We start from the raw sequence: 26,006 nt of genomic DNA, 5'->3' as shown, positions 1-26,006 counted from the left end.
ATGTATTACTCTGAACTGGTGAACCCAATGTTGATGAAACCAAAACTAGTTTTTTCAGAAAGATACAGCCTTTATTATCTCTAGTATACATTTAAGAAAAATTGTATCGCAAATAGCAAAAATCAACCTAAATTTAGACTTTAAAAATGACAAATTTTCAATTTGTGAAGGCATATCATTTGCAAGAGAAATCTATTCTCAAAAATACTTTTTTAGGGATGTGTACATATCTTAATGTATTGCATTAAAAAAAAAATTGGAACCCAGAGATTTGCTTCTTTTAAGAGTTACAGGCTTTTAAAATCTGAAAATAAAAAAAATTTTTTGACATCATATATCTTTGTAGGAACAAAGTTCAAAAATCTTACATTTTTACTGATAAACCTTCCATAGTGTATTGCACTGCTGTAAAGATTTCATTTTTTTAGATTTATCTATAAGTCATGTTACAGGACCTAAAACCCCCATAAGAAAGTATTTGTTTTTGCCGATAATGAAGGAGCATTGATGTAACTATGTATTATTCTTATCATTAAAAAATTATAATATGATCTCAACTACCATTACCTCTTACATTTAAACATACCTTTTTTACATGAAGAATAGCTTGTGCATGCTTTAATTGTTTAGTAACTTGAATAATTTTAATATATTTCACGGTCACTTCAGGTTCCACAGTAGTATACGGATGCTTCTTTATTCACTATTTTGTAACACAGTTTTTACAGTGGACACCATTGTTAAAAATTTTTAAAACTTCCAAGTAAAAGTATTGTTAATTATTTACAACATATATATTATATCATACAATATATATCATACAAGTATTAATATAATATAACACTTGAATCATGTTTATTACTCTACCTTGATTTGTATTCATTAAAACGTTTTCATATTTCTTAGTTTTAGGGAAATCTTGTGTGTCCTTCCAGTGTCTTTGTAAGTTCTAAGGCACTAGCTTCCTTAAAACATTTTACATGGGTACCCAAATCTGGTCCTTCTCTTTTTTTTTGTAAAGCTGTCTGTGGTACGGCAGAATGATAAACTGCCAGCTACCATTGAACATAATATGTACACATGTGTTAGAATCTCTTGTTTGAAAAGTTATTTGTTCAGCTTTTGTAGTGGAATTAATTTAATATTCTGTGGCTTGTGAAGTAATGAAGCATTTCAGGTTACTCTCTGACAGTGACATAGGAACAGAACCATGGAAACTCCTTGTACCAGTAATCGTCACAGAGTTTTCAAATTTGTCAAGAAGTTTACTGTTGTGATATTGAATGATTTTTTTATATTATATTTAAGTGAAGGTGATTCCTTTTAAATGTTCTTGACAAAATTCAAGCATTTCTGGTGGTGTAAATATTTGATTAGTGTACGGTTGCTGGAGACTTGCTTTGGTAACCTCTCGTTTTGTGGTACCACCTATACTATCACAGGTGAATTTACTATGACATGAAGCAAAAAAAATGCCACTCAGCTACCAAATGAAAATCTGTTATATGGTGACATAAGTTAGTGAACATTTTTTTTGTAATATTGACCATTAACTCGCATCAGAAAAATAAATTACCTTTTTAATATTCTGATGATTTCTTTTGATGTGATTTACCAAATACAGTAGAACCCCTCATATCCGACCTTCCCACAACCGACTCCTCCGGATATCCGACCTAGTCTCCGTGGTTGGCGAGCCTGTTCAGACTTGAAAAAGTGACGCATCTACATGTCTTCGTGTCGCAAACTGTCAGTTCAGCCGTGATTGTTGGTGCAGAATGTGCTCCTACTATAATCTTGTACTGTTCTGTGTTTTTTTTTTAAACGTAACGTAATGTATTGTGGGTAGAAAAAATGGAGGGACACTTCTGCAAAATCAAGATTTGGCAAAACTGAAACAAAAATACATTACTGAATTCTTTAAATAAGGTATGCTTACATTGTATTTATCGTCTCATTTATAATTTAACAAAGTAAATGTTTGAAATGTAAGCTTATACAGCAACATTTTTACAAATAAAGTTGTATTACTGTACATACTGTATAGCTGGGAAAGGCGTTTTTTTTTTGCTCCTACGGATATCCGACCTTTTGGCCGTTCCGACCATGGCCCGGTCCCGTCATGGTCGGATATGTGAGGTTCTACTGTACTGCTAAAAGCAAAAAATGATTGTAGCTGTATTGTGTTCCGAAGTATCACATAGCAAAATCATTGGCAGTATGCCAATACTAGATGGTGCATTTATTGAAAATATGTATACCATAAAAATTAAAGTGATAGTTTGCATTAAGGTAAGTGCACCAATAGTCATGATGCTAAGAACAATTTAAAAAAAATTGCCAACCTAACCTTATTGATGTATTAGTGCTTTTCATTTGTATGTGTTTAACATCAAACATTCCTCAACAATGGTATCAACCACTTTTAGATTAAGACAAATTATTTCATTATATATCTAATTTTGAAAAAAGTTTTATTTTTAGTCAGTAGTCATGCAATTTTTTGTATTTACCAGTGCTCATCACATTTTGTGTCAGTAGTCATGCACAATTTCGGCACCTATAGATTGCAATCAGGGGTTTGTAATTATAATTTAGTACTGTTTTGGTTTAAACATTTTATTTTAAATAACTCAAACTTTAAAAAGGAATATTAGTAACATTTTTGTAATAAAAATATATAAAACATAAACATTAATTATAATCATATTACACATGCACAACTTACCTATACATGAGTACAGTCTAAACAAATAAAGTTGAAACAAATATACATTTTGCCAACACTTACATATACCTTTGGGAAAAAAATGTACAGCAGTAATAAGTAAAAATTTTTCATAACACATGTAAAACACTAGACAAACATAAAAATATTTAACAGTACATCAACATTCAGAAACTGTGACAATTTGCACTTATTACTTAATGATTAAAAATTCACAATAGTAATTAAATAAAATCTAAACAAGTACCAACTCTTGCTTAGTAAAAATACAATAATACTTGGAAATTAAATTAAAATAAAGATATTATTCTTAATAAATGGGTAACAACTATTATTCAATAATTATTAGTTCATGTAATTTACCACAACAAGTTTTCTGAACTTAATTTTCATAACGTTTTCCTGCTTATAATGTTTTTTTCTTGTGCTCCCTTGAAAAACATTATAACAGGGTTCTACTGTATTTCACTTCTTAGAGTATGGTACACAATTTTTTAGATGTGGGAATTCACTTTCTGTAATCGGGTGTGTTCCGAAAATCTTTATGTTGACAAACCCAAACTACTGTTGCTCTGAATTTTAATATGTTTGACTCACGAGAATTTCCATTCCTGCACTAATATGATTTTTTTTTTATAAGTGACAACTACTGGTGCGATGACGACTGCCTGTACAGGTTCCTTAATTTGAATTGTAAATTTAACTATAAAAATTACTTTAGATCATATTATAATTTATTAATGATAATAGTCAATTCATTGCTCCATCATTTCCAGCAGTTTTTTTATTATTTTTTTATTAGGTTTTTAGTTCCTTTAACTTGAATTGTAGATAAATCTTAAAGATCAAATCTTTACAGCAATATAATACACTATAGAGGGTTTATCTGTAAAAATTCAGATTTTTAAACTTTGTTGCAACAAAGATATAAGGTGTCAAATATTTTTTGTTTTAATTTTTTGATTAAAATTAGTATTTTAGGACTATCTAATCATATAGGAATAAACAAACAAAAAAAATCATTTGATTATAAAATGGTCAATCAACGAATTATTTATTTTCTGGATCACTTAACATGGGATGACCCTTGAGTATTTAAAATAATATTTACTTGTTGGGTGCCTTAACTCTGATGTAAGCATGTCACTGGAATGCCATTTCTGTAGTTAATATGCTTAATTTTTCATTTCTAAATATAAAACTTTAACCTAATATTCACTGCTTCTGCTTTTACTAATACAGTGTAAACTCTATATAACGACACTTAACGGACTGAGCATTTTTCGGCGTTATAGAGAGTGGTCGTTAAATGCAGAGAAATAAAATATATCATTTTACTATTCTATAATAATATGTATTTACTAATATAGTACACATTTTACATGCCTATAAACCCATGATAGCATCGCTTGATCCAGATCTTCGTATTGAGGTTTCTTTAATTTGTTAGCAGATTTTCCATCCTCTGCTTGCAGAATTTTTCTTTGTTGTTCCATATTGTAGACACGGTAGAGCAGCTAAATCCAAAGTGTCTTCCAACATCACTGATCTTTTCCCCCGCCTCTATTGAGCGTATTAATCAAATTTTTTCGTCAATACACAAAGATTTTCGTTTACTCGCCATGTTTACAGTTCGAAAGTCTGTAAGCAACTGCGATAATGATAACGTGTAACAACTTGACAAAAGTCTAGTGACCGAGGTAAACATGTGCAAGTTCATCATACAAAAACAAAAGACAAAATTTCTTAAAATCTCCAGTACGTCAGTCGAAGTAAACACGTGCTAGATAGTACAACAACAAAACAGAAAACAAAAGAACTTAAAACAGCTGCAGTTCGTATCAACTTCGGCAACTTAGAAAGTACTGCTTAATGATTTATAATGCTGTATTGTTGTCGTTAAATAGAGTGAGCTTGACGCTATATAGAGTGTATTATTGTATAGAAAACAAGGTAAACCAACCAAAGTCAAGCAATTTTGATGTTTGAAGGAGTTTGTCTTTAAATCGAGTGATGTTATAAAGAGTTTACACTGTAGTTTCATTTAATGCTCTGTTTAATACTCCATGTTAGTTATTAAATTATTTTTTTCTGTCCTTTCTATTATTTGAGAACTTTTCCTGGAAATTTATCATGATTGCTCTCTTTCATTTGTGTTTCTTCTAAAAAATTTCCTAACATATAGTTACTAATTATAATCTAATTGCTTTAAAAAGGCACTCAGGTGTTTATAATTATGATCACTTGTGTAACCTTTTATAGCTTGAAAATAAGGTTGATTGAGTATGTAGTGAAAAAATTTGTGCCCCAGTAACAAATGCAAAAAGCTGTGGGAATGAATCCACAGTAAAAACTCATAATTATTAGTAATGGCAAGAAATTGAACAACCAACTCTTGTGTCGAGACTGAACCTTAAGGCTCGACTTTGCATGCCATGTTGGATTTTTTTGCTAATTTAAGATTTGTTTGAAGAAATATTCAAGAAAGTAGATTATAAAAGCATTTTTATGGTTGCCCAGTTGTGAAAACCCAGAAAATGAACTTTGAGTGAGTGGCAATGACATAATTAGTTTGGCAAAAATTAAAATGAGTATTTATTTGCCTGAATTTTTACATTAGCAGATAATGTTTATAATATCTCTGGCTAAAAATTTGCTAAAAAATTAAAAATGTACTGTTTGTACAGAATGAGTCTGAATTTGTCCCATAAACTTTGGCTGCAGGTTCATCATGACAAAATAAGTTGAAACCTTTGTACGACTTTTGGCCTAAAGTGTTTTCCAAGTCTGGTATACATCTTTAAGTTGGAGCTGATCAACAGTTTCGTTGTAAAATAGAGAAATTATTTATAATGGAACACTGAGCATGTGGATAGTGTTTATTTGAATGAAGTTTTACAATCATTGCAAATTGTTGTGGCTGGAGAAAAATTATTCTACTAAAATGATAGGGGGTAGTAACACGTAACAACAATATGTGGAAAATAAATGTGTTACACCCAGTTATTTCAATGAAATATTTTTTTACAGCCCCAAAATTGAAGGTGGTTGTAGAACTTTTTTCAGTTAAACATAATCCAGATGCTCAAGTGTACCAAAAGACGTTTACCAGACTTGGGAAGCACTTTATTTAACTCAATGTTGTTTATAGTTTTTCAAATTATTTTGTCGTGATAAACTTGCAGCCAAGGTTTTTTTGTTAGATTCAGTCTCACTCTGTATACTTGAACATCCTTAGAAATTTTCTTAGGTAAAAATAATGCTATTAAATGTTGGATAATTAATAACCCAACATTGCATGTGAATAACAGCCTTCAGTGATTATTTAATCAACTATTCTAATCTCTTTATGGCAAGGTGCAACAGCTGTGGCTACCTAATAACACTGGAAGATCATGGATCACTAATTTGAGCATTTTTTTTTCATGTTTTTGTTTCTTTTTCTGTTAATTCCTGGGAGAGAAATTTTTAAAACAATTTAGTGTCCTAAAAATTTATCTAAGGAATGTCTAATGCTTAAGGCTAAGATCCTTAGTTTTGCAGCCTCCAAGAAAATTATTTCTCCCATGAATATCGTAGTAGATAAAAAATACATACTAGACAGAATTGTAAATAAAACTTTGAATTTTGTAAATATGACGATAAAATTTTTTTCAAAAAATGCTTTCTTATTTAATTTTAATTTTGAAATTTTCAAAACTAAATATTAGGTATATATTTTAACGGTACACGGCTGTTACTTTGCACACAACTTAAAGGAGGTACAATGAACAATTCTGTCCAGTAATTTTTTTAATACAACGTACAGAATTTAAATAATCTGAGTATTAAATACTGTGATTTAACTGTCACTTGCCGCTGATGAAAGGAACGAGTTCAACAGTTTGCCGCTAGAGCTCCGATTAGTTCCGAGTTTACTCACTAGATGGCTCTAATATCGCAGGAGTTCAGGCGGGAATATTATCGCTTCGAAACGGTCAAAACACAACACTAGTATCAGCAATAGTAATCAATGAATTGAAAACCGTCTCACGTTGTCGACAATTTCTATAGATATATTTGTCAGCTTTTCAGTGATGTAAATTATTATTAATATGCTTCACTTGTGACAAATTTATTCATAGAATATTATTTATTTAAAATCATCTAACTACAATTACTGAATTGTTTTAGTAGATAGAGATTTATTATAATAGTTGGGCGTCTTAAAAAAAAAACTTATTTTGGAAATACTAAAGTGCTAAATATGATTATAATATCTAACCTGTTTCGTTTACGGGCATCTGCGTGAACGTCGCACATTACATTTTATTACAACATTATTTCACATATTATCTTAGTGACTTCATTATGTATTTTGATATGACTCTTTACCTTAACACATGAATGAATCCTGCAATCACGGTGTATTACAATAATAGCAAAATGGTTTCATATAATATAACTTCCAAAATCAATTTAAATTATTAAATTATTATTTATACTTCTATTCAAGAATCGTACATTCAAGACAAATAAATAATGTTTAAGATTTTATTAGAATATTTCAATTATTGTTAAAAAAAATATTTGCAAAATGACAATGATTTTCTATAAATTTATTTAATTATATTTCTTTAGTTATATTTATTTAATTGTGTTTCTTTAATTATATTTGTACCTAGACTTAAGCTCTGGTAGAATGGGCTGTACCTCTGGGTGTAATGTTACATAAATGAGTTATGATCAAAATATTAATAGTTACTATTGCAACTCTATAGAGATGTTTAAAAAAAATAGTAACTGAAGGACCAGCCGCCTATGGCAACTTCCTCCCGTAATGATTTAGTTATGTATATAACGATACAAAAATAAGGGCCAATCTCTCGATGCTGTCGTTGAACAATGGTTAACTAAAAGTCGTTTAAAATTACCTTTGGTTTTTAACAATAGATTTTTCACTACCCAAGCATTTATTGTATCACTAACCTTGAGCAGTTAAACATTTTCGTTAGTTACACAAGTTCGTTAGAAACACAATTACAAAGCAGTGGCGATTCTTTTTTTAATTTTTCTTCTGGGGTCATGTAAAATTATGTTTGTAAACAAATATTGGCCAGAAAGAATTATATATTTTTCAATTTAACTTCCGCTACATTATTTGCAACTATAAATGATCAAAGAAACATAAGTTCCAAGTGCGCGCATACACGCACGCATATGTATACATGTAAATACTTTTGAACAAGTGAAATGAGGAGTTTTAGCAAATAAACATTCAGGTAATTTTCCAAAATACAATTTTAAAGACCTTTATATTGTGTTCTTACATTTTCAGTTATATTTATTTAAATTATTTGGCAAATATTACAATCTAAAAACTTTTGTAAGTATGTCCAGTAATTTTTTTAGGTAATTTTATTTGTGTTACAAGAAACCGAAGACCTTGCTGAAGTAAAATTATTATGTATATAAAATGTGTTTAAATGAGTGTGTTATACTTAGATGAAATTGATCTAGAATTATATGAAATAAAATTATATTGTTTTACCAGCCTTTGAGCTTTCTAGCTTACGTGAAATTGTTATAATTAAACTTTATTGCCTAAGTTTTGAATTGCTCGAATATGCAAAAAGTAATTCACTCGCTCACACACTGGCCTATAAAAATTCCAACCCACTACAGAGAACCACCAAATATACTGCGTAAGTGTTTCTGAAATGGAGTTAAACTTTAAAATTGCCTTTATTATTTAAAAAAAATAATTGAAAACTCCAAGCAAATGTAAGAACACGTCTGCTAGATATAATGGAAGATTATAATGCCGTGTCAGAATTCGCCTGAAGAATATACTTGTAGATACTTTGGAAGTGACTTCGCAAGGCTGTCAGAAATGGACGTGAAGTATGCTATGCAATACGCAAGTAAATGAATCTGTGTAATTCTCGCGTACTTCCAGTTGAAAATACGTCTTCATTTGAAAAAAATTTGGTCATATTTTATATATCATTTAAATAATTTAAGAGGTCGTAAAATAAATATCATTTATTTTGTATTTTACTGGTATCAATAAATAAATTGACAAAATTAATTTATGGATGTTTAAAACGAAGTTTCAACAAACACATGTATATATTTAGCCTACCGATCGTTACTACAAAACAAAAGTACAATAATAATGTAAGATGCCTTAAATTCACGTGACAGCGATGAAGTGTTAGGTAAAAGAAAGGACTAATTTCACATGTGTTTAAAAATAAAATCCAAACATCCTTTTCGGCTGGCTAAACATTGAACATATCCGGATTCGTCAAAGGCAAGTGATGTACGCAAGGTTGTAAACATGTAATTGCATTACTTTCTGATTAATTTTAATAAAATTATGCATACCTCCAAAAAATGTTCAGTTAAAATTAGTATTGTATTGGTGTTTGTATTAAAATATAATGTATACCGGGTATATTTTTATTGTGTTTTAAGGTTTGTTGACTTTTGTACCTCATGTACTTTTGGTGAAAAGTGAAAATGTAATTATGTAGGTATTATTTATTATCAGGGCCCAAAGCATAACTTTATGTTCGTTGGCCGAAAATGAATTGAAGTTATACTTGTATATCTAAGAAAAATATTTGTATTTTGTATTAATGTAAGTATTTTATTATGTAAATTTTTATTACTTACAAATATTTTGTACTCATAATATCTAGTTTCTATTTGTCTTAAGACATAATCAAATTATACACTCAGCAAAAAATATTTATTGGTTCGCAATTTTTCATTGTTACAATATTTTAAAATGTAAATTTGCTATTCAGCAATATCAAATTCTAAAACGTGAGTAAAAATTATCATTAAATTATATCAATGGCATATTTATTGGATTAGTATTCCTTGCGCCTAATCACTTACTCTGGTTGATTACCTTCTGTATAACCTCAGTCAGTGATCGTAATTTATGTACACCTTTTCCCCACTAAGACGATTCAGGTGCAGATTCTGGAGCAGTGTTTTTTTATGTACGGATGTGTCAATAAATCCGTCAGTTTGTGGGTGCTGTTGGGGGGGGGGGGGATTACTACTCTTAAAATATCACTTTATCTGTATGCACGATAAAATATCCTTTGGTTAGCTCCCTCCGAAATATTCTTATACAACCTATGACGTGTAGCCTACTCCTTAGATATTTTACTTCCAACACGTTTGATTGCGTAGAGAAGGCGATTCTTCGTGTATGTGGCCCTTTCAGAATTAAATCATTATTAGTTACAACTGATGTTTATTTCGAGCCTCTTTGACTTCCAGTTCATACATAAAAGACGAACTACCAGTGATGCTTGACGTCACCAGTAGGGATAGCGTGAAGGAGCTCCTCATTTCGCCAGACGCGACTGGCATACCACGTATTTATATTGCAATAATAAATTACTAAATGATAGCTTATTTTTCGAAAATATGTATTTTTCGAAAATATGATTATATTTTTTTACAAGAAGTACGAATGCCAGGACATTTACAAATAACATCGTTTTTAAACATCACATATAAAAAAAGGAAGTGTAATCAAAAGCCATAAGCTGCAGGTCAGCTAAAAACGGAAACCAAACATTTTTCTAGCTCTAGCCTCATGTATATACATGCTTAAAAACATAATACATTTAAAACACTAAAATTAATGCAATAACCTGCAATATTTTGAAGACAGATATTCAGCTACAAAATATTCTCCGATAGTATAAGAAGTTCACCTGTATATATAGTTGCAAAGAAAAATACAGTCCTAATGAGATATCAAATATAGCAAATAATACCGCTTTGCAACATAACGTCATGCTATTAGATGGTCAACGTTCAACTGCTTGTGTAATACACATACGCACACACCTGTGACAAAATGTGTAAAGAAATAAAATTTGTAGGAGCGCAAAACCTTTGTAGTACACAGTTAAAAATTATTATTATATTTTTTACGGGGGCAGGAAAACTACATTACTGGCCAACTTATTTGAATGTAGCGGTTAGTTGTGAACGAGCGTTCTTGGAAAAGAGACCAAATCTTGATAGTTTTGGCCACATAATCACCGCAGTAAAACATACAATTTGTATATCGTATATGTGTAGTGCACCAAATTAATATTTATTATAATTACCTTGGGTTGCACTCGGTTACGTACGGGTTTCTAACTGAAATGTACCAAAAATAGTAATATTTATTCTCTTGCGCTTTGTTGAGGATCGAGTAGTCTTGGATGGGTGTATGGGAAAGGGACAGATAGGCAAAGGGATTGGAAATCTAATGCTAGCCGAGGAAGAGTACACCCTTCCCCACCCCCCTCTCCCAGACCGGTCGTAAACATGACACCCCGCTGGGCGATAAGAATTCTGAGAACAGCGTCCTCTTGCCCACCCCCCTCCTTTTTCCGCGCGTCGCTACATCGTTCAACAGTACTGCTAATGCGCTCTGTTGAGGACAAAGATAACTACGCGTGTCTGCCCGCTCGCGAGAAACTCAGGATCTTAGCCTTAATAGTTGCCAGGCTCAAGGCAAGCATTTTATTTTCGTAGCAGCTACAATGAAATATAACAAGGCACTTTGCTGTAGCTCCATCCCCAGGCTTTTGAAGCACTGCTGTTATGGATTTTTTTGTGGGTCTTGATGAAGCAGCATATTTTAGTTCAAAGTGAAGATGCATAATGTTTTAATATTTGTTATGTAACAATCATGCTAATAATAGTGCTTCCAAATATATATAAATGTAATGCCAACTTTTAAATTTCCAGCTAACCATCTGCACAAATTTGCATAAATGAATATTCTTGTGTGTTAGCAGAAAAGTATAGTGAATACAGGGTTTGTCCGTAAAGTAATGAGACTAGGTCTGGTAAAATGAATTTATTGATCCGATCTGTACATATTGTCAAAATTCTTCAAAATAGTCTCCTTGGGCATCAATATATTGTTGCCAACATGATTCCCACACTGAAAAGGCTCCCTGGAAGTCAGCTGCCGTAACCCCTTTCATAGACTCTGTGATAGCGCATTGGATGGCAGGAACATCTTCGAAATTGAGATCTTTCATGATTCTCTTGAGTTTTGGGAACAGAAAAAAGTCTGGCGGGCTTACATCTGGGCTGTAAGGTGGCTGTGACAAGGTTGAAACCCCTATCCGGGCCAGATAGGCGCTTACAACAAAGGCAGTATGGGCTGGAGTGTTGTCGTGGTGGTTTCCAACAATCTACCATCTCCAGTCGTTTCTATTTGACGGCTCTGTGCAGGTGCGGAAGGACTTCTTTGTAGAAAACGGTGTTGATGGTTTGTCCCAGAGGTACAAATTCTTAGTGGGCCATCCCACCTTTGTCAAAAAAGACAATGAACATTGTCTTTACCTTGAACTTCAACATTCTCGCTTTCTTGGGGCGCAGGGAGTTCGAGGTGTGCCACTCCGAACTTTGGCGCTTGGTTTCGGGGTCGTACTGGAACACCCGTGATTCATCACTTGTTATTACGTCGTCTAGAAAGTCCGGTTCACTTTATAACTGCTCCACCATCGTGCAGGAAACATCAACAGGTGTCATCTTTGTAAGACTGCTTAACCAAGGCAAGCATCTTGGCTTTGCCCAAGGAAAAGCAAAATTTAATCGCGTAGCACTGCTCCAATGAATGCTCCATTTTGGAGGTTTTCTACCATGACAATAAACTCAAATACAGTTTGTGCACCATGTGTGATTATCACTGCGTCAGAGCTCAGATGTGACTACCACCAGGTATGTTGGTTAGTTAAGACCCCCCCATCACAAATCCTCCTGCCGGGCACTGCCCTCCGGGCGACTGGAGCTCCTTGGAGGGGCTAATCTCATTACTTTACGGACAAACCCTGCATGTTCTAAAATTGTAACTGTGAGAGATTTACTAACATTATTATCCTTTATCTTACCCCATCCAAGTTACTCAATTTCTCTGGTAGTGTACCATTGGGTCTATAAGAGAGTGACATTTTTAAATTGTTTATTTTATGATTATGAGTTGAGCATTTTAAAACTTATCACCTTAGTTTAGTGTATTAGCCTGTTACAAACAGTGATTTAATTTTTTTTAAAGATATTTTGTAAAGATATTTGTAGTTTGTATAATTTATTAAAATACTTTTATATTTGTTTATAAGTTGGGATTATGATCGTTCTTGGAGTTAAGATCAGCTCAACAGGCTATTTGTTTGGGGATATTATACAAAGTGGTAATATTTTTGTTAAATTGTTAACTTGGGTTTTTATTTAAGTTAAACCACTTGTAAAAGATCTAATGAAAGGTTGCTGTTTGGTTTTAAAATGTAGTACTGAATAGCAATAAAATAAATTACTTAAATATGTACATAAATGGTCATCAGAGCAATAGATAATTCAGTTCTGATGATAATTGCTACTGAAAATTAGTCGGTACAATATTTTATTACTGCTTAGGGAAGACTGTAAATACTGTGAATTCAGTACACTTGCTAGCAAACCATCTTTAATATGCTTTCTCTCTTATTGCATGGATTGCTTATTTTTAGAATATGAATTTAATGCAGAGGGTAATTTAATTGAAAATTTTACACAAGTATACTTGTATGCTAAAATATAAATAAATTTTTAAAATCTTATTAATACTTATTAAGATTTAATGTTTTAGTATAGGTTCACAACAGTGTTTCAGCAGAGTAGGAATAATGTTAATTATGGTCCATAACATATTTTACAATGTTTTCATTATAAATTGTGTTGCTGTTATTACCTTGCATAGTATTCCTCACTTAGTCTATAACTCAAGAATATTAGATTAATCATTTGAATTTATTCAATTGAACGTACACTAAGCCTGCTTTGATAATTTTTAACACACTTGTAAATCTTACAAAAATTTGATTAAAAATATAATATTTTGTGATCCTATATCACTTCTTAATTTCACAACACAGTATAAGAAAAAGTTGTTTTACAAACACCCTGATACAACACTAGCAGTAATTTTGTTTCTGAGATGTGTTCAATAATCTTTTCTATAGTAGCAAAGTAAATGCTAATAACAAATTAATATTATATATTTTTTCTATTGCTCAACCATATGTTAATATTCATAGTTAAATTAAAATAAGTTGATTACTGGGACACCCCACTCCGGCTACCATTAGGTACCATATGTATAAGTGTAAAGAAGCATACCTAGAAATGTGTGCAAATTAGATGCAGTACTAATGTAGGGTTAAGGAAGTCATAAATACTCAAGTATTTAAATAAGACATATCTTTTTGTGAAGTAACATTATAAAAATTTCTTAAAAAGAAAAAATTATGTAATTTTTTTTACACATTTAAAATTATGCTATTGAAAGAAACTGAACATTTGAGCCATGATTTATTGTACTAGAAAAAGTTATAGAAATATTGATATATATTAACATCTGCCGAGGAAAGATGCCAGAGATTAGCCAAAGGCTAATGAAATGCAAGGCACAAGCCACTGATAATTAAGGTGCATGGTTAAAAAAATTGGTGCTTTTAGCCCCATAGTTAAAGTAATCCTTAGTTAATTGAACTGGGATTTTTGTTATTGAATTTCAAATGTTAAATTAAATTAATTAAATTTTTCATTTCAGGTCTCCAAACTTCACAAACAGTTCGCAATGCAACCAACCCCAGAGATTTATCTCTGGGAGAGGTGTACCATTCTATGACGGAGGCCTGCTGGCAACACATCAAAGTCATCTGTGTATTGTTCCAAGAGAAACAATGCGTTATGTTCAACAGTCACCATATGGGGGCACTGTACCATATAGAGAGAGTCCATACACAGTTCGTAATACGGTGAGCAACCTAGAGGCTAGAGACTGCAGTAGAAACCCTTTTTTACATATCCAAATTTGACAACTTTTCTGGTATGTATAATCCTTATGCAGTATAAAAGTACTTATTTGTAAATTTTTCTGTATTTTGGAGAATTTTTTTTTTCTTGTCTTTCAAGAATGTAGAAAAGTGGTTTCCCTGTATTTATAAGTAAGCCACAGTCAACTGGATTAATCATGTTAATGTAGGGAGCCAGAAATAAAGATAATTCAAAACAGTGGCTATTTCAAGTACTAATAACTGTTCTTACTTTCAATTGATTTTGTAATCAGTACAAAAGATGCTATAAATGAGCTATAAACGAGGCTTCTTGTCTTGTTTGTGTACCATTAAAAATACTAGCTTTTTATATCTCTTAACAAAAATCTTCAACAATAATAAATAGAGCCAAGATTTTATGGTGTTATGAAAAAGGACTTTTCGTCATTAAGAATTGTGGATTTCGTCTTTATCGTCATAAAAAATTAAAACACATGTAATAACATGTACACACCTAGCAGAGCTGCCTTGATCAAATGCTTCAATAATTCGTGGTTAGAGACTTAAAATATGCACATTAAACAATACTATGTTGAGAGTACATAAAAAATTAACAACTAACATATTCAGTATTCTTATGCAGGTAAGTACTGTTCCTGAGTTCAGGAGAGAGTCTAAATTAATTAAAATATAAACTACAGTTAAACTTTTGTTCTATAAATGCAATATAATTAAGCTCAGGAAAAAGCCACCATTGTCAGCAGTTCAGCATTCTCTGGTTTTAGAGATCTTCTTCTGTCACTTACAACTACAGAATACTTAGAAAAAGATCTTTCTGAGTCCACATTCGTTGCAGGTATCCATATTAACTTTAAAGCAGCAGCTGCAAATTCAGGATAATCCGCTTTCATTTTACATAGTATGTCCACCATGTCTATGTAGTTCACATGCGGTTTCTTCTGCTCTTGGGAAACCAGGTTTTGGAGTGTTATGTAGCCTGTCGCTACAGAGGTCTTCTGCACCTTGCAAAGGAAAGGTAGGTTCCCAATATGTTTCTGGAATTCTTTTTCCTCCACACGAATGTTTCCTACATTTTGAGGATTCATTAGAGCGCTGATTCCCAGAAATAGTTGACGAGATGGATCAGTGTTCACCAGATCAATCAGTTTTATAAGACTGAGTTTAGCTGTGTTCTTGAACTGCTCTTTAAGGCCTGCAGAGTTGACAGTTTTCATTTCAGCCAAAATGTCTTCAACATTTTCAGGAAATATTCCCTTAGCCAAGACATCAAGAGTAGTTTGCAGTTTACTCAATTTTGTGCACAACTGATGAGCAGTAGGATACTTTGTTCCTTCAAGAAAATTAATTAGCTCTACAAAGGTGTTACAGTTTTGAGCCACAAATCTAAGAGTGGCCTCAAGACATTGTAACTCTTCCTTCTGGAGTCCCTTGATATATTTAACACCAGAGTTATCTTCGCTAAGCTGCTCAAAGAATTCCACAATGTCGTGCAGATGGAGTGCGAGGTATGACACAGATTCAAACCATGTGTTCCAACGTGTAACAACTGGCATGGGGAATAACTTGACCAGAGCCTTGTTTTCTCCATGTTTCTGGAGAAGAAATTGAAGGTATGCATGCCTCCTCTTTCTGGTGTTAAGAAAGGCCATCTTTACCTTACAAACGAAGAGGTTCAGTTCTTCCAAGTTGTTTTGCCAGATCTGCCCAACAATGTTTACTTTATGGGCCCAACATTGTATGTGGTACATGTGGTCACCAAATACACCTTCAAGGGTGCCAGCAGATTTTGTCATGTACCTGGCACTATCTGTAACATACGCAATTATGTTTTCTTCCTTGACTTCATATTTGGAGCATACATCAATCACTGCCCGAGAACAACAAACAGCATTTGCTGCATCAAGGACACAAGAAGCCCCTAAGATAACATCTTGTTCAGCACCTGGTTTCAGAATTTTAAACAAGATGTTGAAAACACAATTATTACTCTTGTCAGTGGTTTCATCTGCGAGTATGACCACATCTTGCCCCAAGAGCTGCTGCTTGATTTCCACTTCTTTTTTCTCTCTAAGTAGGGGAGTGTACTTTTTCCTCATCCAATCCGCTGTTGGAAGATCACCAGCACCACTTACATGCTTCTGCATCCATGCAGTCAGCTTGCTGTTGTCAAGTTTCTCAAGAGGAATACCTGCAGCTACAAAGGCTTCAACAGTTTCGAGAACAAAATCTTCCTTTTGTTTTTTTGCGCATATTTGCGCCACTCCTGCTTCTGGGATAGAAAGCTGTCGTTTCAAAGTGCATGGGGATTGTTTAGCTTTTACAGGTTTGTCGCTAATTATGTGCTTGTTTACCGTGTCCTTACGTTCATGCTCCAAACGGCAATTACAATATTTACAGAAAAGTATTTTTCCGTCACTGACATATAATCCCTCATTCTTAAACTCGTCAGCACGTGATGCCGCAGTAGCTTTATTTTTCGGCATGATTAAGAAATTTAGCTTTCATTTACGCACGTCATTTGTAAACAAAGCCCGGAGGTACCAAAAACTAAAGTTGTAGCGAAAAAATAAACCGCGGGAAGCCTACTTTTTACAGGCGAGAGAGCCTTATACCCGAAGTAAAAGGTTAGGTTATGTCAGGTCAGTGAAATAAATGTTTTTATTTATTTTCCGGAAGGGTTGGGTAGGTAAGCGTTATTTAAAATATTTAATGACCGTAAAATAAATAAATCCTTGCAATATGGTGCTTTTTCATTAGCGATCGGAAAACTTCGATTATGTTACGATTTTGGCTCTCTCGCCTGTGAAGTGTGAAATGAAAATGAAGGCTGCACGGTAAACTGCTTATTCAACAAGCACACAAAATTGCGTTACAGTGAAATTTCATTAAATATCAAGTGATCATTAAATATCAATATTCGCTTTTATTTTATTTTCATACGTATTTATTTAATGAATGCAGTTTTTGTTCACGTGTATTTTTCAAAGGATACAGCAAACAAGGCGCTGAGATTTTTCACGTTGTTGTGTTTGTTAACTTGTTAATTTTAGTTTACGATCGTCAGTTGTTAATATTGCGTGAACTCTAGTGGCTAGATGCGTTTAAAAACCCTAACCTAACTCCGATAACGATCTTTTTTTTGTTCGTGAAATCGTCAATTTTTGTGATATCTTGTAATTTTTTAAGATGAATAATTAACGCATTAAATTACCACCACACTGCAGTTGGATGACGACCATTTCTTCTACAAACAGATACGGAATTTTTGTCAATTAACCAATAGTCGTTAGTTAACGATTTAAATCAATATTGAGGTGTTTATTTGTGGTTAGAAAACATTTCACATTTTTCGCGGTTTGGGATGAATTTCGCGTGAAAATTCGCGATTTCGCATAAAACCATATAATCTTGGCTATAATAATAAATCATTTTATCTAGAACTCATACTTAGTCCATATCTCAGTGATAAGTTCTGTCAGCATTAAAATTATATATGAAAAGCCCTCAAAGTTTAAAGTCTTGATTTACAAGTAATTTTTTTCCAGATATAGTTATTGTGTTGTTATACTGACTTTTTGGCATTGGTTTATGTGCGATAAAACTAACATTAAGTCTTTTATTTGTATTTTGTAGCTTAATGACTGCTTGATATTCATCAGTGTACTGGTAAAAGTTCATAAAAATGTTATTGGGCTTAAGAACAATGTCAGAGTGGTCGAGACACTTGCGTTTTACCAGGCCGATTCTGGTTGGATTCCCAGCAGGGGATTGATTTTTCTAAAGTTTGAAATGTGATGGATTTTGTGAGTCAGTGGGTTTTCATTTGGCACTCCCATTTCCCTTACCTATTTGTTTTGTCAATGCTTTATCATCATCTCGTCTCCTCTCACCTTCCCAAATGACTCTGAGATAAAACGAAGTGGTGCAATAGTAGACCAGACTCGCATTCCAGGGAACCCGTGTTCGAGTCCTGGTCCGGATATCCATGGCTACCATTATCTCTCGAAGCAAATGCTGGGATGATTCCTAACTATAGGCCATGACCAGTTAATCCTCCTTTTTTCTTGAACTGTGTTGTGTTTATCCACATTGAATGACTTTACTGACTACAAGGCGTTAATCCCAATTAAATAACTTTGTGAACAAGATGTTAAGCCATTATTCATTTATTCATCCATTAATTCATTTAAATACACTTAATTAGAAAATCTATAATTAAAGCCAAGTAAAAGTGTTTCGTAGCAAGTAAAATAACAGTTACAATTAATTACCTTACATTATTTTCTTCTTATTTTGAATTTCTTCAAAGTTTTATACTTACGATCATGCAATTTCTGTGCTGTATTAAAATAATCTTAATTTACTTACAGGATAGTATTATTTTCTTTAGACCGCTTGCTACTTAAAACTAATTTTTAAGTAAACATATTTTGGTTTATGAATGGAGGCCACATTCGTTGGTAATTTCTTCCCAATGTTGAATGCCATTGGAAATGGCTGTAACAGAATGTGCCAAAAAGTTGGGAAGAATTTATCAGTGGACATTGCTTTAACCAGATACAAAAAAGTGTTTAACCCTAGAAAGCTAAAATGATCAAAAGTTACATTAAAGCTAAACTATCGTAAAATCTACGAATGGTAAAAAAAATTACAACAAAAAACTTTTGAAATCGATTGCCTGAGTTTGCGGGTCAAAGTTGGGTACTGTAATCGCTGTTGAAGCCATGGCTCTACAAGGCTGTGGTGGATTTGCATAGCAAATTTCCTTCTTGATACTGGTTTCTAACCTCTTTTCACAACATTTGTAACGTAAACAACATATGCATTTACTAGGATAATGTTCATCATGTCATAGAACACGCACAAAGGCCATCGTCTAGTCTTGCGGCTACAGGACATTTGATGACACATCTGGTCCAAGGAGTCAACTGCTCCTTTAGTGGCATTGTATGTCTCGATGATTTGAGGTTTTTTGGAGACTTTATCGATGACAGGCTTTTCGTGGCAAGTAGATAGTAACAAAACAGTTTTGGAATTTTTTACTTTGTAAGATACCATGGTTTTTGGGCCATCAAAACAAAACATACTTGTCCCTATGGCTCTGCCCTTAGGGTCTTTCATTTCAGGTGAAATTTCTCGCTTTTCTCTTCTTAGTGTACCTACAAGCGTAAGTTTATATGGGTTTCCTAAAAGAGAGGTTGCTAGTGGAACAGATGTGAACCAGTTGTCAACTGTTATGTTGCGATTGGATCCATGACAAGTTGTTGACAGCTTTTTCACAAAAAACTCAGCTTGAGGCAAACCTTCTGTGTCTAAAGTTTTACCTGTGTAAGGAAGGGCATTAACCATATATTTTGTGGCAGTATCACACATAACAACTATCTTCAGCCCATATTTATCTGGTTTATTCGGAATGTACATTCTGAAACTACATCGCCCACGAAATGCAAGTAACTGTTCGTCAATAGTCTAGAAAGAACTAGGCTTGTAAGAACTTCGACACGCAGCAACAAATAAGTCCCAAACTTTCCTCACAGGAGCAAAACTGTCAGTTTTTATCTTTTCCTGAATTTTCATGTTTGTGGAATAAACAATTTGATTTTTAGTTTCATCAGTGAAAAAAAGCCTGAAAACTTCCACAGGTATTAGTTTATCTTTAGCAATACCAATGCATCCGGGTGAAATATGAATGGCATTCCTCGCTACCGAGGCTCTATTGTGAACAGCTGTTGGCTTGTTAGTTCAACGGTGTCCATTTTTACCCCTCAGGCTAGTTTTATTGAAAACCACTAAATGTGGATCACCTGTAGGTCCGGCTGTAGCATCAGCATGTTGCGGGGTAGTTGTGCCACTGGTGGATGGTTGTGATGCTGTAGAATCTCTTGAAGGTTGCAGGGTAGTTTTGCCACCAGTGGATGGTTGCGATGATGCATAATGCCCTGAAGGTTTCGGGGTAGATTCGCTACCAGAAGCTGTTTGCTTTGCTGCAAGTCGGTGAGACACAATGGGATTTACTTGACAAGTCTTTTTTTTTCTCACTGGCGGTGAAAAATCTTCTTCTTCCGAACTTGACAGATCTTGCTCTGAATCAGGGCGATAATGTGGGTCTGCATCGGAATCATCTGTACTTATATAACGTCATCATATTCCACATGATCGACTTCATTATCTGAACCAGGAGCGCAGTCAGAGCCATCACTATCGTTATCTTGAAGATATTTAAAAATTTCTTTGTCAGTGCACTTTTACTTTTACTTTTACTTTTACTTTTAGATTGTCGTGAGTTTGACCTATATACCAACAATCAGGCTTTAAGCTGGCTTTTTAATCATCCTCATCAACTTGGTAAGTTAGGTGGCTGGGTGCTACGTCTGTCACGATTCAAATTTAAATTGCATCATATTAAGGGTAGTGAAAACGCCGTTGCGGACGCCCTGTCTCGTATGTTCACCCCTGATGAATTTGAGTCCGTAGAGCCTGAATTCACATCTGAGCCTGTTAATCTCGCTGTTTGTAAAGTGTTTACCGAATCTTACTTTAATTTCGGTGAGTGTCAGAAGGAGGACCCCCTCTGTAAGGACATAGTTCGTGATTTGCGTGCCAATAAAATTATTCCCTACATTTTGGAAAAGGGTATTGTGTATTACACAGGAAAAAATGGGCGAGCACGTAAGGTTCGTTCCTCAAGTTTTAAGACCTATGGTGCTTAATTATTTTCATGCATCCCTAGTGGGAGGACATTTAGGTATCGACAAAATGTTTCGTAGAATTGGAGCCCGTCTTGCCTAAAATAAAAAAATGAGTAAATTATAAAATCCAAACGTAAAAGCTAAACTATCGTAAAATTTACGAGTGATTGTCAGCCGCACTGAACTGACAACAGGCAGCGAAGCGAGACGAACGCTAACTAATGAGGTCGGCCAAGTGAGGCATGGAACTGGACGGACGAGTCCATTTACGCCGATTAAGGGGTGCAAAGTACATGAAAACAAAACATGCTCGTGAAATCTACGATTGTTTAGCTTTCTAGGGTTAATGACTGTAGCCTCAAAAGCCACTGATCAAAATTATGCACGTAAACAAAAAGCAACACAAATTTATCATCACACAATTAGAGATGATAAAAAATACCATTTTTTTATATTTACTTTATAGCATTTATTTAAAGTTATTCAGCATTTATTGGTTTTTATAAATTTTTTATAAATCAAGATGTGTTCCTGTTTTCATGTTTTTCTCAGATACCGAGTTTATACAGTTATACATTATTTTGAATGTAGCTAACATAACACGTACAAAAAATTAATGCATCATAAATTGTAGTGCCTTTGGTTTGGCAATTGCCTATTGTTCAAAAAGGTATAATAAATTTTTTTTTGCTAAAATTATTCACATCTTTATAGATATGAGTTTTGGAGATTTGTACAATTTGACTATATACGCTACGCTGTAGATCCTGGCGTATAGGTATTTTTTTTATGGGTCTCGGTACGTGAAGACTCACTTAAATTTGGCACCGTTTACTGTGTCTCTCAGTTACCAAATATTCTAAGTTATATTTGTCCGGAAACCCGGACATCTGTGGAGAGATGTTGGCGTGATATTGTGTAACCGACTAACACATAATGTTATCTCTAATGAATTTGTTATAGTAACTAAAAATAAGATCCATTTGTGTGTTAAAATTGGGCACCGTCCTCTGAAAAACTTTATTGCGAAAAACAAGCAATATTATAATCCCATATTTAAAAATAATAAATAAAAGTCATAAAAAGTTTAAAGTTAAGTATTAGCGTCACACCGCTCACCTAGGCTAAATGTGACTGGACCTCCAAGATAATAGTGGGCTCAACTACTGGACAGACTTCAGTGCTAGTAAATTTCTGTCTTGTGAGAGATGAGTCTCGAACCAATGCAGGTTCGGCTCCTTGCCGAAATTTCATTGCGTCTTCTGCTTGGTTTTAGAACGTGAGGACGATAACAGTAAAAATGTTTTGGTTTTATAAAGATTTATCAACAAATGCTGATCGAATCATAGCTATTTTATACTTGCAGGTTTCATGATGTATGTAATGTTAAAAGTGCAATTAATTTTTCTGTTGAGAAACGTCAAGAAAGTGTTAATAAAGTAATTTGATGCAGAAATAGCCTAATAGTGGTCCGTGTAATTTAAATCTAGTATCAATTATTTCTTCAGATATAATGAAATGGTTTAATCTGCCAAGCCCCTTTAGAATAATATGCACTGCAACAGGTTTTGTCTGGCTAATAAAATGCAATATCCTATACCAAAAAATTTGAGAACTTGTCGTGAGGGGGGCGTTTTCAATCAACGTACGTGTATACCTTGGGCGCCACCACGTGGATGGGCACTTGGACCCGATTATCAACTCTGTCCCAGGGCTGTGACCTGACCCATGAGGAACTAGGCTCGACTTCCCCCTGCTAGCACTCACCGGCCCGCTCTCAGCGGCGGGCACGCTATGTTACTACTCGTGGGGTCTTGAGGCGCCCCACACACCTCCGTCTCTGTGCTGGAAAACTCGTGGTCAGGAATTGAGTGAGAGTCGGGTGAATATGGAGTTTTATGGGCGCCGACACGTACAAAGACAACACATACAAAAAACAGCACATAGTCCAGCTTTCATTCTGACCAGGACACCACATGGCCCAGCTCCAAAAGTAGTACAAGTCCGCTGATTAATCCAAAACGCTCTGGGGGGGGGGGGGAAGCTTTAATTAATTAAGTTACTCAGTCTGCCGCCAGGGTAGGCCTCAAAGGTAAATTAAAAAAGGTTTAAAAAATAGTTAGGACTGCGGATGTTAACGGATCAGTTACGAGCAAAGGTTGAAGTCAATGAGGTGCTGATATGCGTCATACCCCGCACGGCGAACTGAAGAGACTGCCCCAGGCTCTGGGTGTCTTGGCCACAGGAAGTGCTGAACTTACCGTTAGTAAATTGATATGACAGACAATTAAACATAACTATTTAAACCTTTTAAAGATTACAAGTTAATTTAGATTTAAGGATTATATATTACAGATATTTAATTATTACTACATCATTTATAAAAAAAGATGCAGTCTCCACTGCTCCAGTTAGGGTGGGTGCCGAAAGGGTTCGCGCAGGGTGACCGAACACACACACACACACACACACACTTGTTGGTGGGAGGAGAGGGCGTTGGCAGTGGCGTGAGGCACATCGGGCTTAGGGAGGGCATAGCCCTGGTCGACGTCAAACTATGACAATTTGTTTCCGCACTTATTGAGCAATCTAGATGCATTTTGATTTACTTTAACTTTGAATGCACACAAAAAGCTAAGAAAGAATTTATGCCTATATAAGTTAATTTTATGCTTATATGTCACACAAGCTGAGTACATGTGTGATAGATATACTCGGCGAGGAGCTGAGCTCTGATAGCACCGAGCTGTGTGTATCGTCCTCCCTCTCCCCCAAGGCCCGGCATCTACCGGCTGCCAGCCCACAAACAGTTACATGGTTGCTACAGGACTAGAAAACTGGGAAAACCGGGAAATGTCAGGGAAATTAAAATGGTCAGGGAATTCCGGGAAATGTCAGGGAAATTAAAATGTCAGGGAATTCCGGGAAATGTCAGGGAAAATTGTACGAATTCTGGAAATTTTAAAGTTGCTTATAATTCAAACAAAGCTTTTTTTTGTTGCGATCGTACCGCTACCGAACGATTCCACTAAAAGGCTGCTGCTTAAGGCATACGGCAACTGCAACTTTTTTTTTACTTGGTCTACGATTGTCCGTTGCAATAGGCTGTTACAACCACATACCATAACTTCTGGCCAATCCAGGCACTCGTTTGTTCACTAGCGAACCCGGCCTTCATTTGTTCGTGTTTTGATCCTTTTTAATTTGCCTTGAGACTTTGTGTTTTGTTCCATTCCATGCAGTGAACTACAGAACGGGCATGGCGTCGTTTATCTTTTGAAGGCTATTTTCACGTGGAATAAGATGAGTACAAAGCTTATTACGTGAATTTAAAGGTGTTGTTTCAGGTGAAGTTAGTTTTTGATGCGATCATATGAAAATAAAGTGCATTTTGATAAAGAAGCAATACCAATTCTCATTTTGAAAACTACCAAGCTGATACGAAAACACGTGGCTTTTGTGTGCGGTTATGTTTTTGCATTTTTTCTAACTATTTTTTTTAATTACTTTTTTTTCAACCATTATAATCCGTGAGTTCTGTTGTGTGACACTTACATTGTGTATAAAAAAATATGCATAACTGAACATGTTTTTTCCCAGAATCGTTAGTTAACATTGTAAGAATGTAAGAGTATTGCATGTTGTAATGCTGCTATTGTAATTCTCTAAGTAGGCCCGTTATATTGCTAGGTGTGAATTTGTAATAGTTTTTGTATTTGTTTAGTAATATTTTTTTAAGAATTCATAAACAATAATTTTTTAACCTAACCTGAAAATATTAATATGTACTTTTTTTTTAGCTTGGAGATGTCTAAGAAAACTACTTTTAAGGAGGATTGGCTCAAGGAGTCACAGTTTCAGCATATCAAACCCTCTGCTAAAAACATAAATTCTGTGTACTGCACTTTGTGCTACAAAAGTATTCAACTCAGCAATATGAGTCGAAGAGCTCTCACCAGCCACGTCCAAGGAAAAAAACACATTCGCAATTCTGCCGTTTAAATAACACAATAAAAAAACTTTATTTTACCTCATGTTGAAATTTTTATATTACATTTAATCATATGCACATTAATATTTATGGTATGTACTTCATAAGAAAGTCAGGGAATTCTAAGATTCTATTTCTGTAGCAACCATGAGTTAGCGATCCATCCGCTTGGAGCAATAGAGGCAATTTTCTCATGCGTGTTGCTCAGCTCCGGAACAGCGGTTTGGGCGACAAAACCTACCTCTTTGAAAGCATTCTCACAACTGAGCACCCAGCGGCTTGACCTAAAGTTTTATACAATGCTCGTAGGGCGTTCAGTGATCAGTTTGTATGCTATTGTGAGTGATATATCAGTTTGAAGTCATTCTGAAGTAGGGATTTTTTTTTGGACCACTGAACAACCTTAACCTGAATTCATGCTTATTCTACTAGAGGCAAGGAAAAAAAAGGGTTTTCTCGTGGATCAGTTGGTACACGGGATGTTTCTGTCTGTTACATGTGCGGTTGTTCTATATGCATGACATGAAAAATGTTAACTTACTAATTTTGAATCATGGTGAGTGTGCTGTGAATATTCAGTTTTACATATAAAAGATTTAAATATTTAGTAAATTAACAATTGTTTTGGTCTCGGCTTGTGAAAAACAAATTGATGTTCTAGGAATCACTATTTTAGGGTCTAAATTGATCAATTGTATAACTAAGTTAGGGCTAAGGTCTGCAAAATTTCTGAATATTCTGTT

General features: G+C 34.2%; 1 protein-coding gene across 6 annotated transcripts in view; it reads left to right on the top strand.

Moving 5' to 3' along the window:
• LOC134529436 (nuclear receptor corepressor 2) overlaps positions 1-26,006 on the top strand; it is a 407,697-nt gene that overhangs the window by 50,162 nt on the left and 331,529 nt on the right. For all 6 annotated transcript variants that reach the window (XM_063363527.1, XM_063363531.1, XM_063363526.1 and 3 more), the window contains exon 4: positions 14,337-14,544. In XM_063363527.1, the coding sequence (XP_063219597.1) occupies positions 14,470-14,544 (75 nt within the window). In that variant the 5' untranslated portion in view covers positions 14,337-14,469. The remainder of the gene's footprint in view (positions 1-14,336; positions 14,545-26,006) is intronic.

This window comes from Bacillus rossius, chromosome 2 (assembly GCF_032445375.1).
Source record: "Bacillus rossius redtenbacheri isolate Brsri chromosome 2, Brsri_v3, whole genome shotgun sequence".
NCBI lineage: Eukaryota > Metazoa > Arthropoda > Insecta > Phasmatodea > Bacillidae > Bacillus > Bacillus rossius.
Note: the sequence above shows the minus strand (reverse complement) of the source record. Positions and strands in the feature narration are given on the sequence as shown.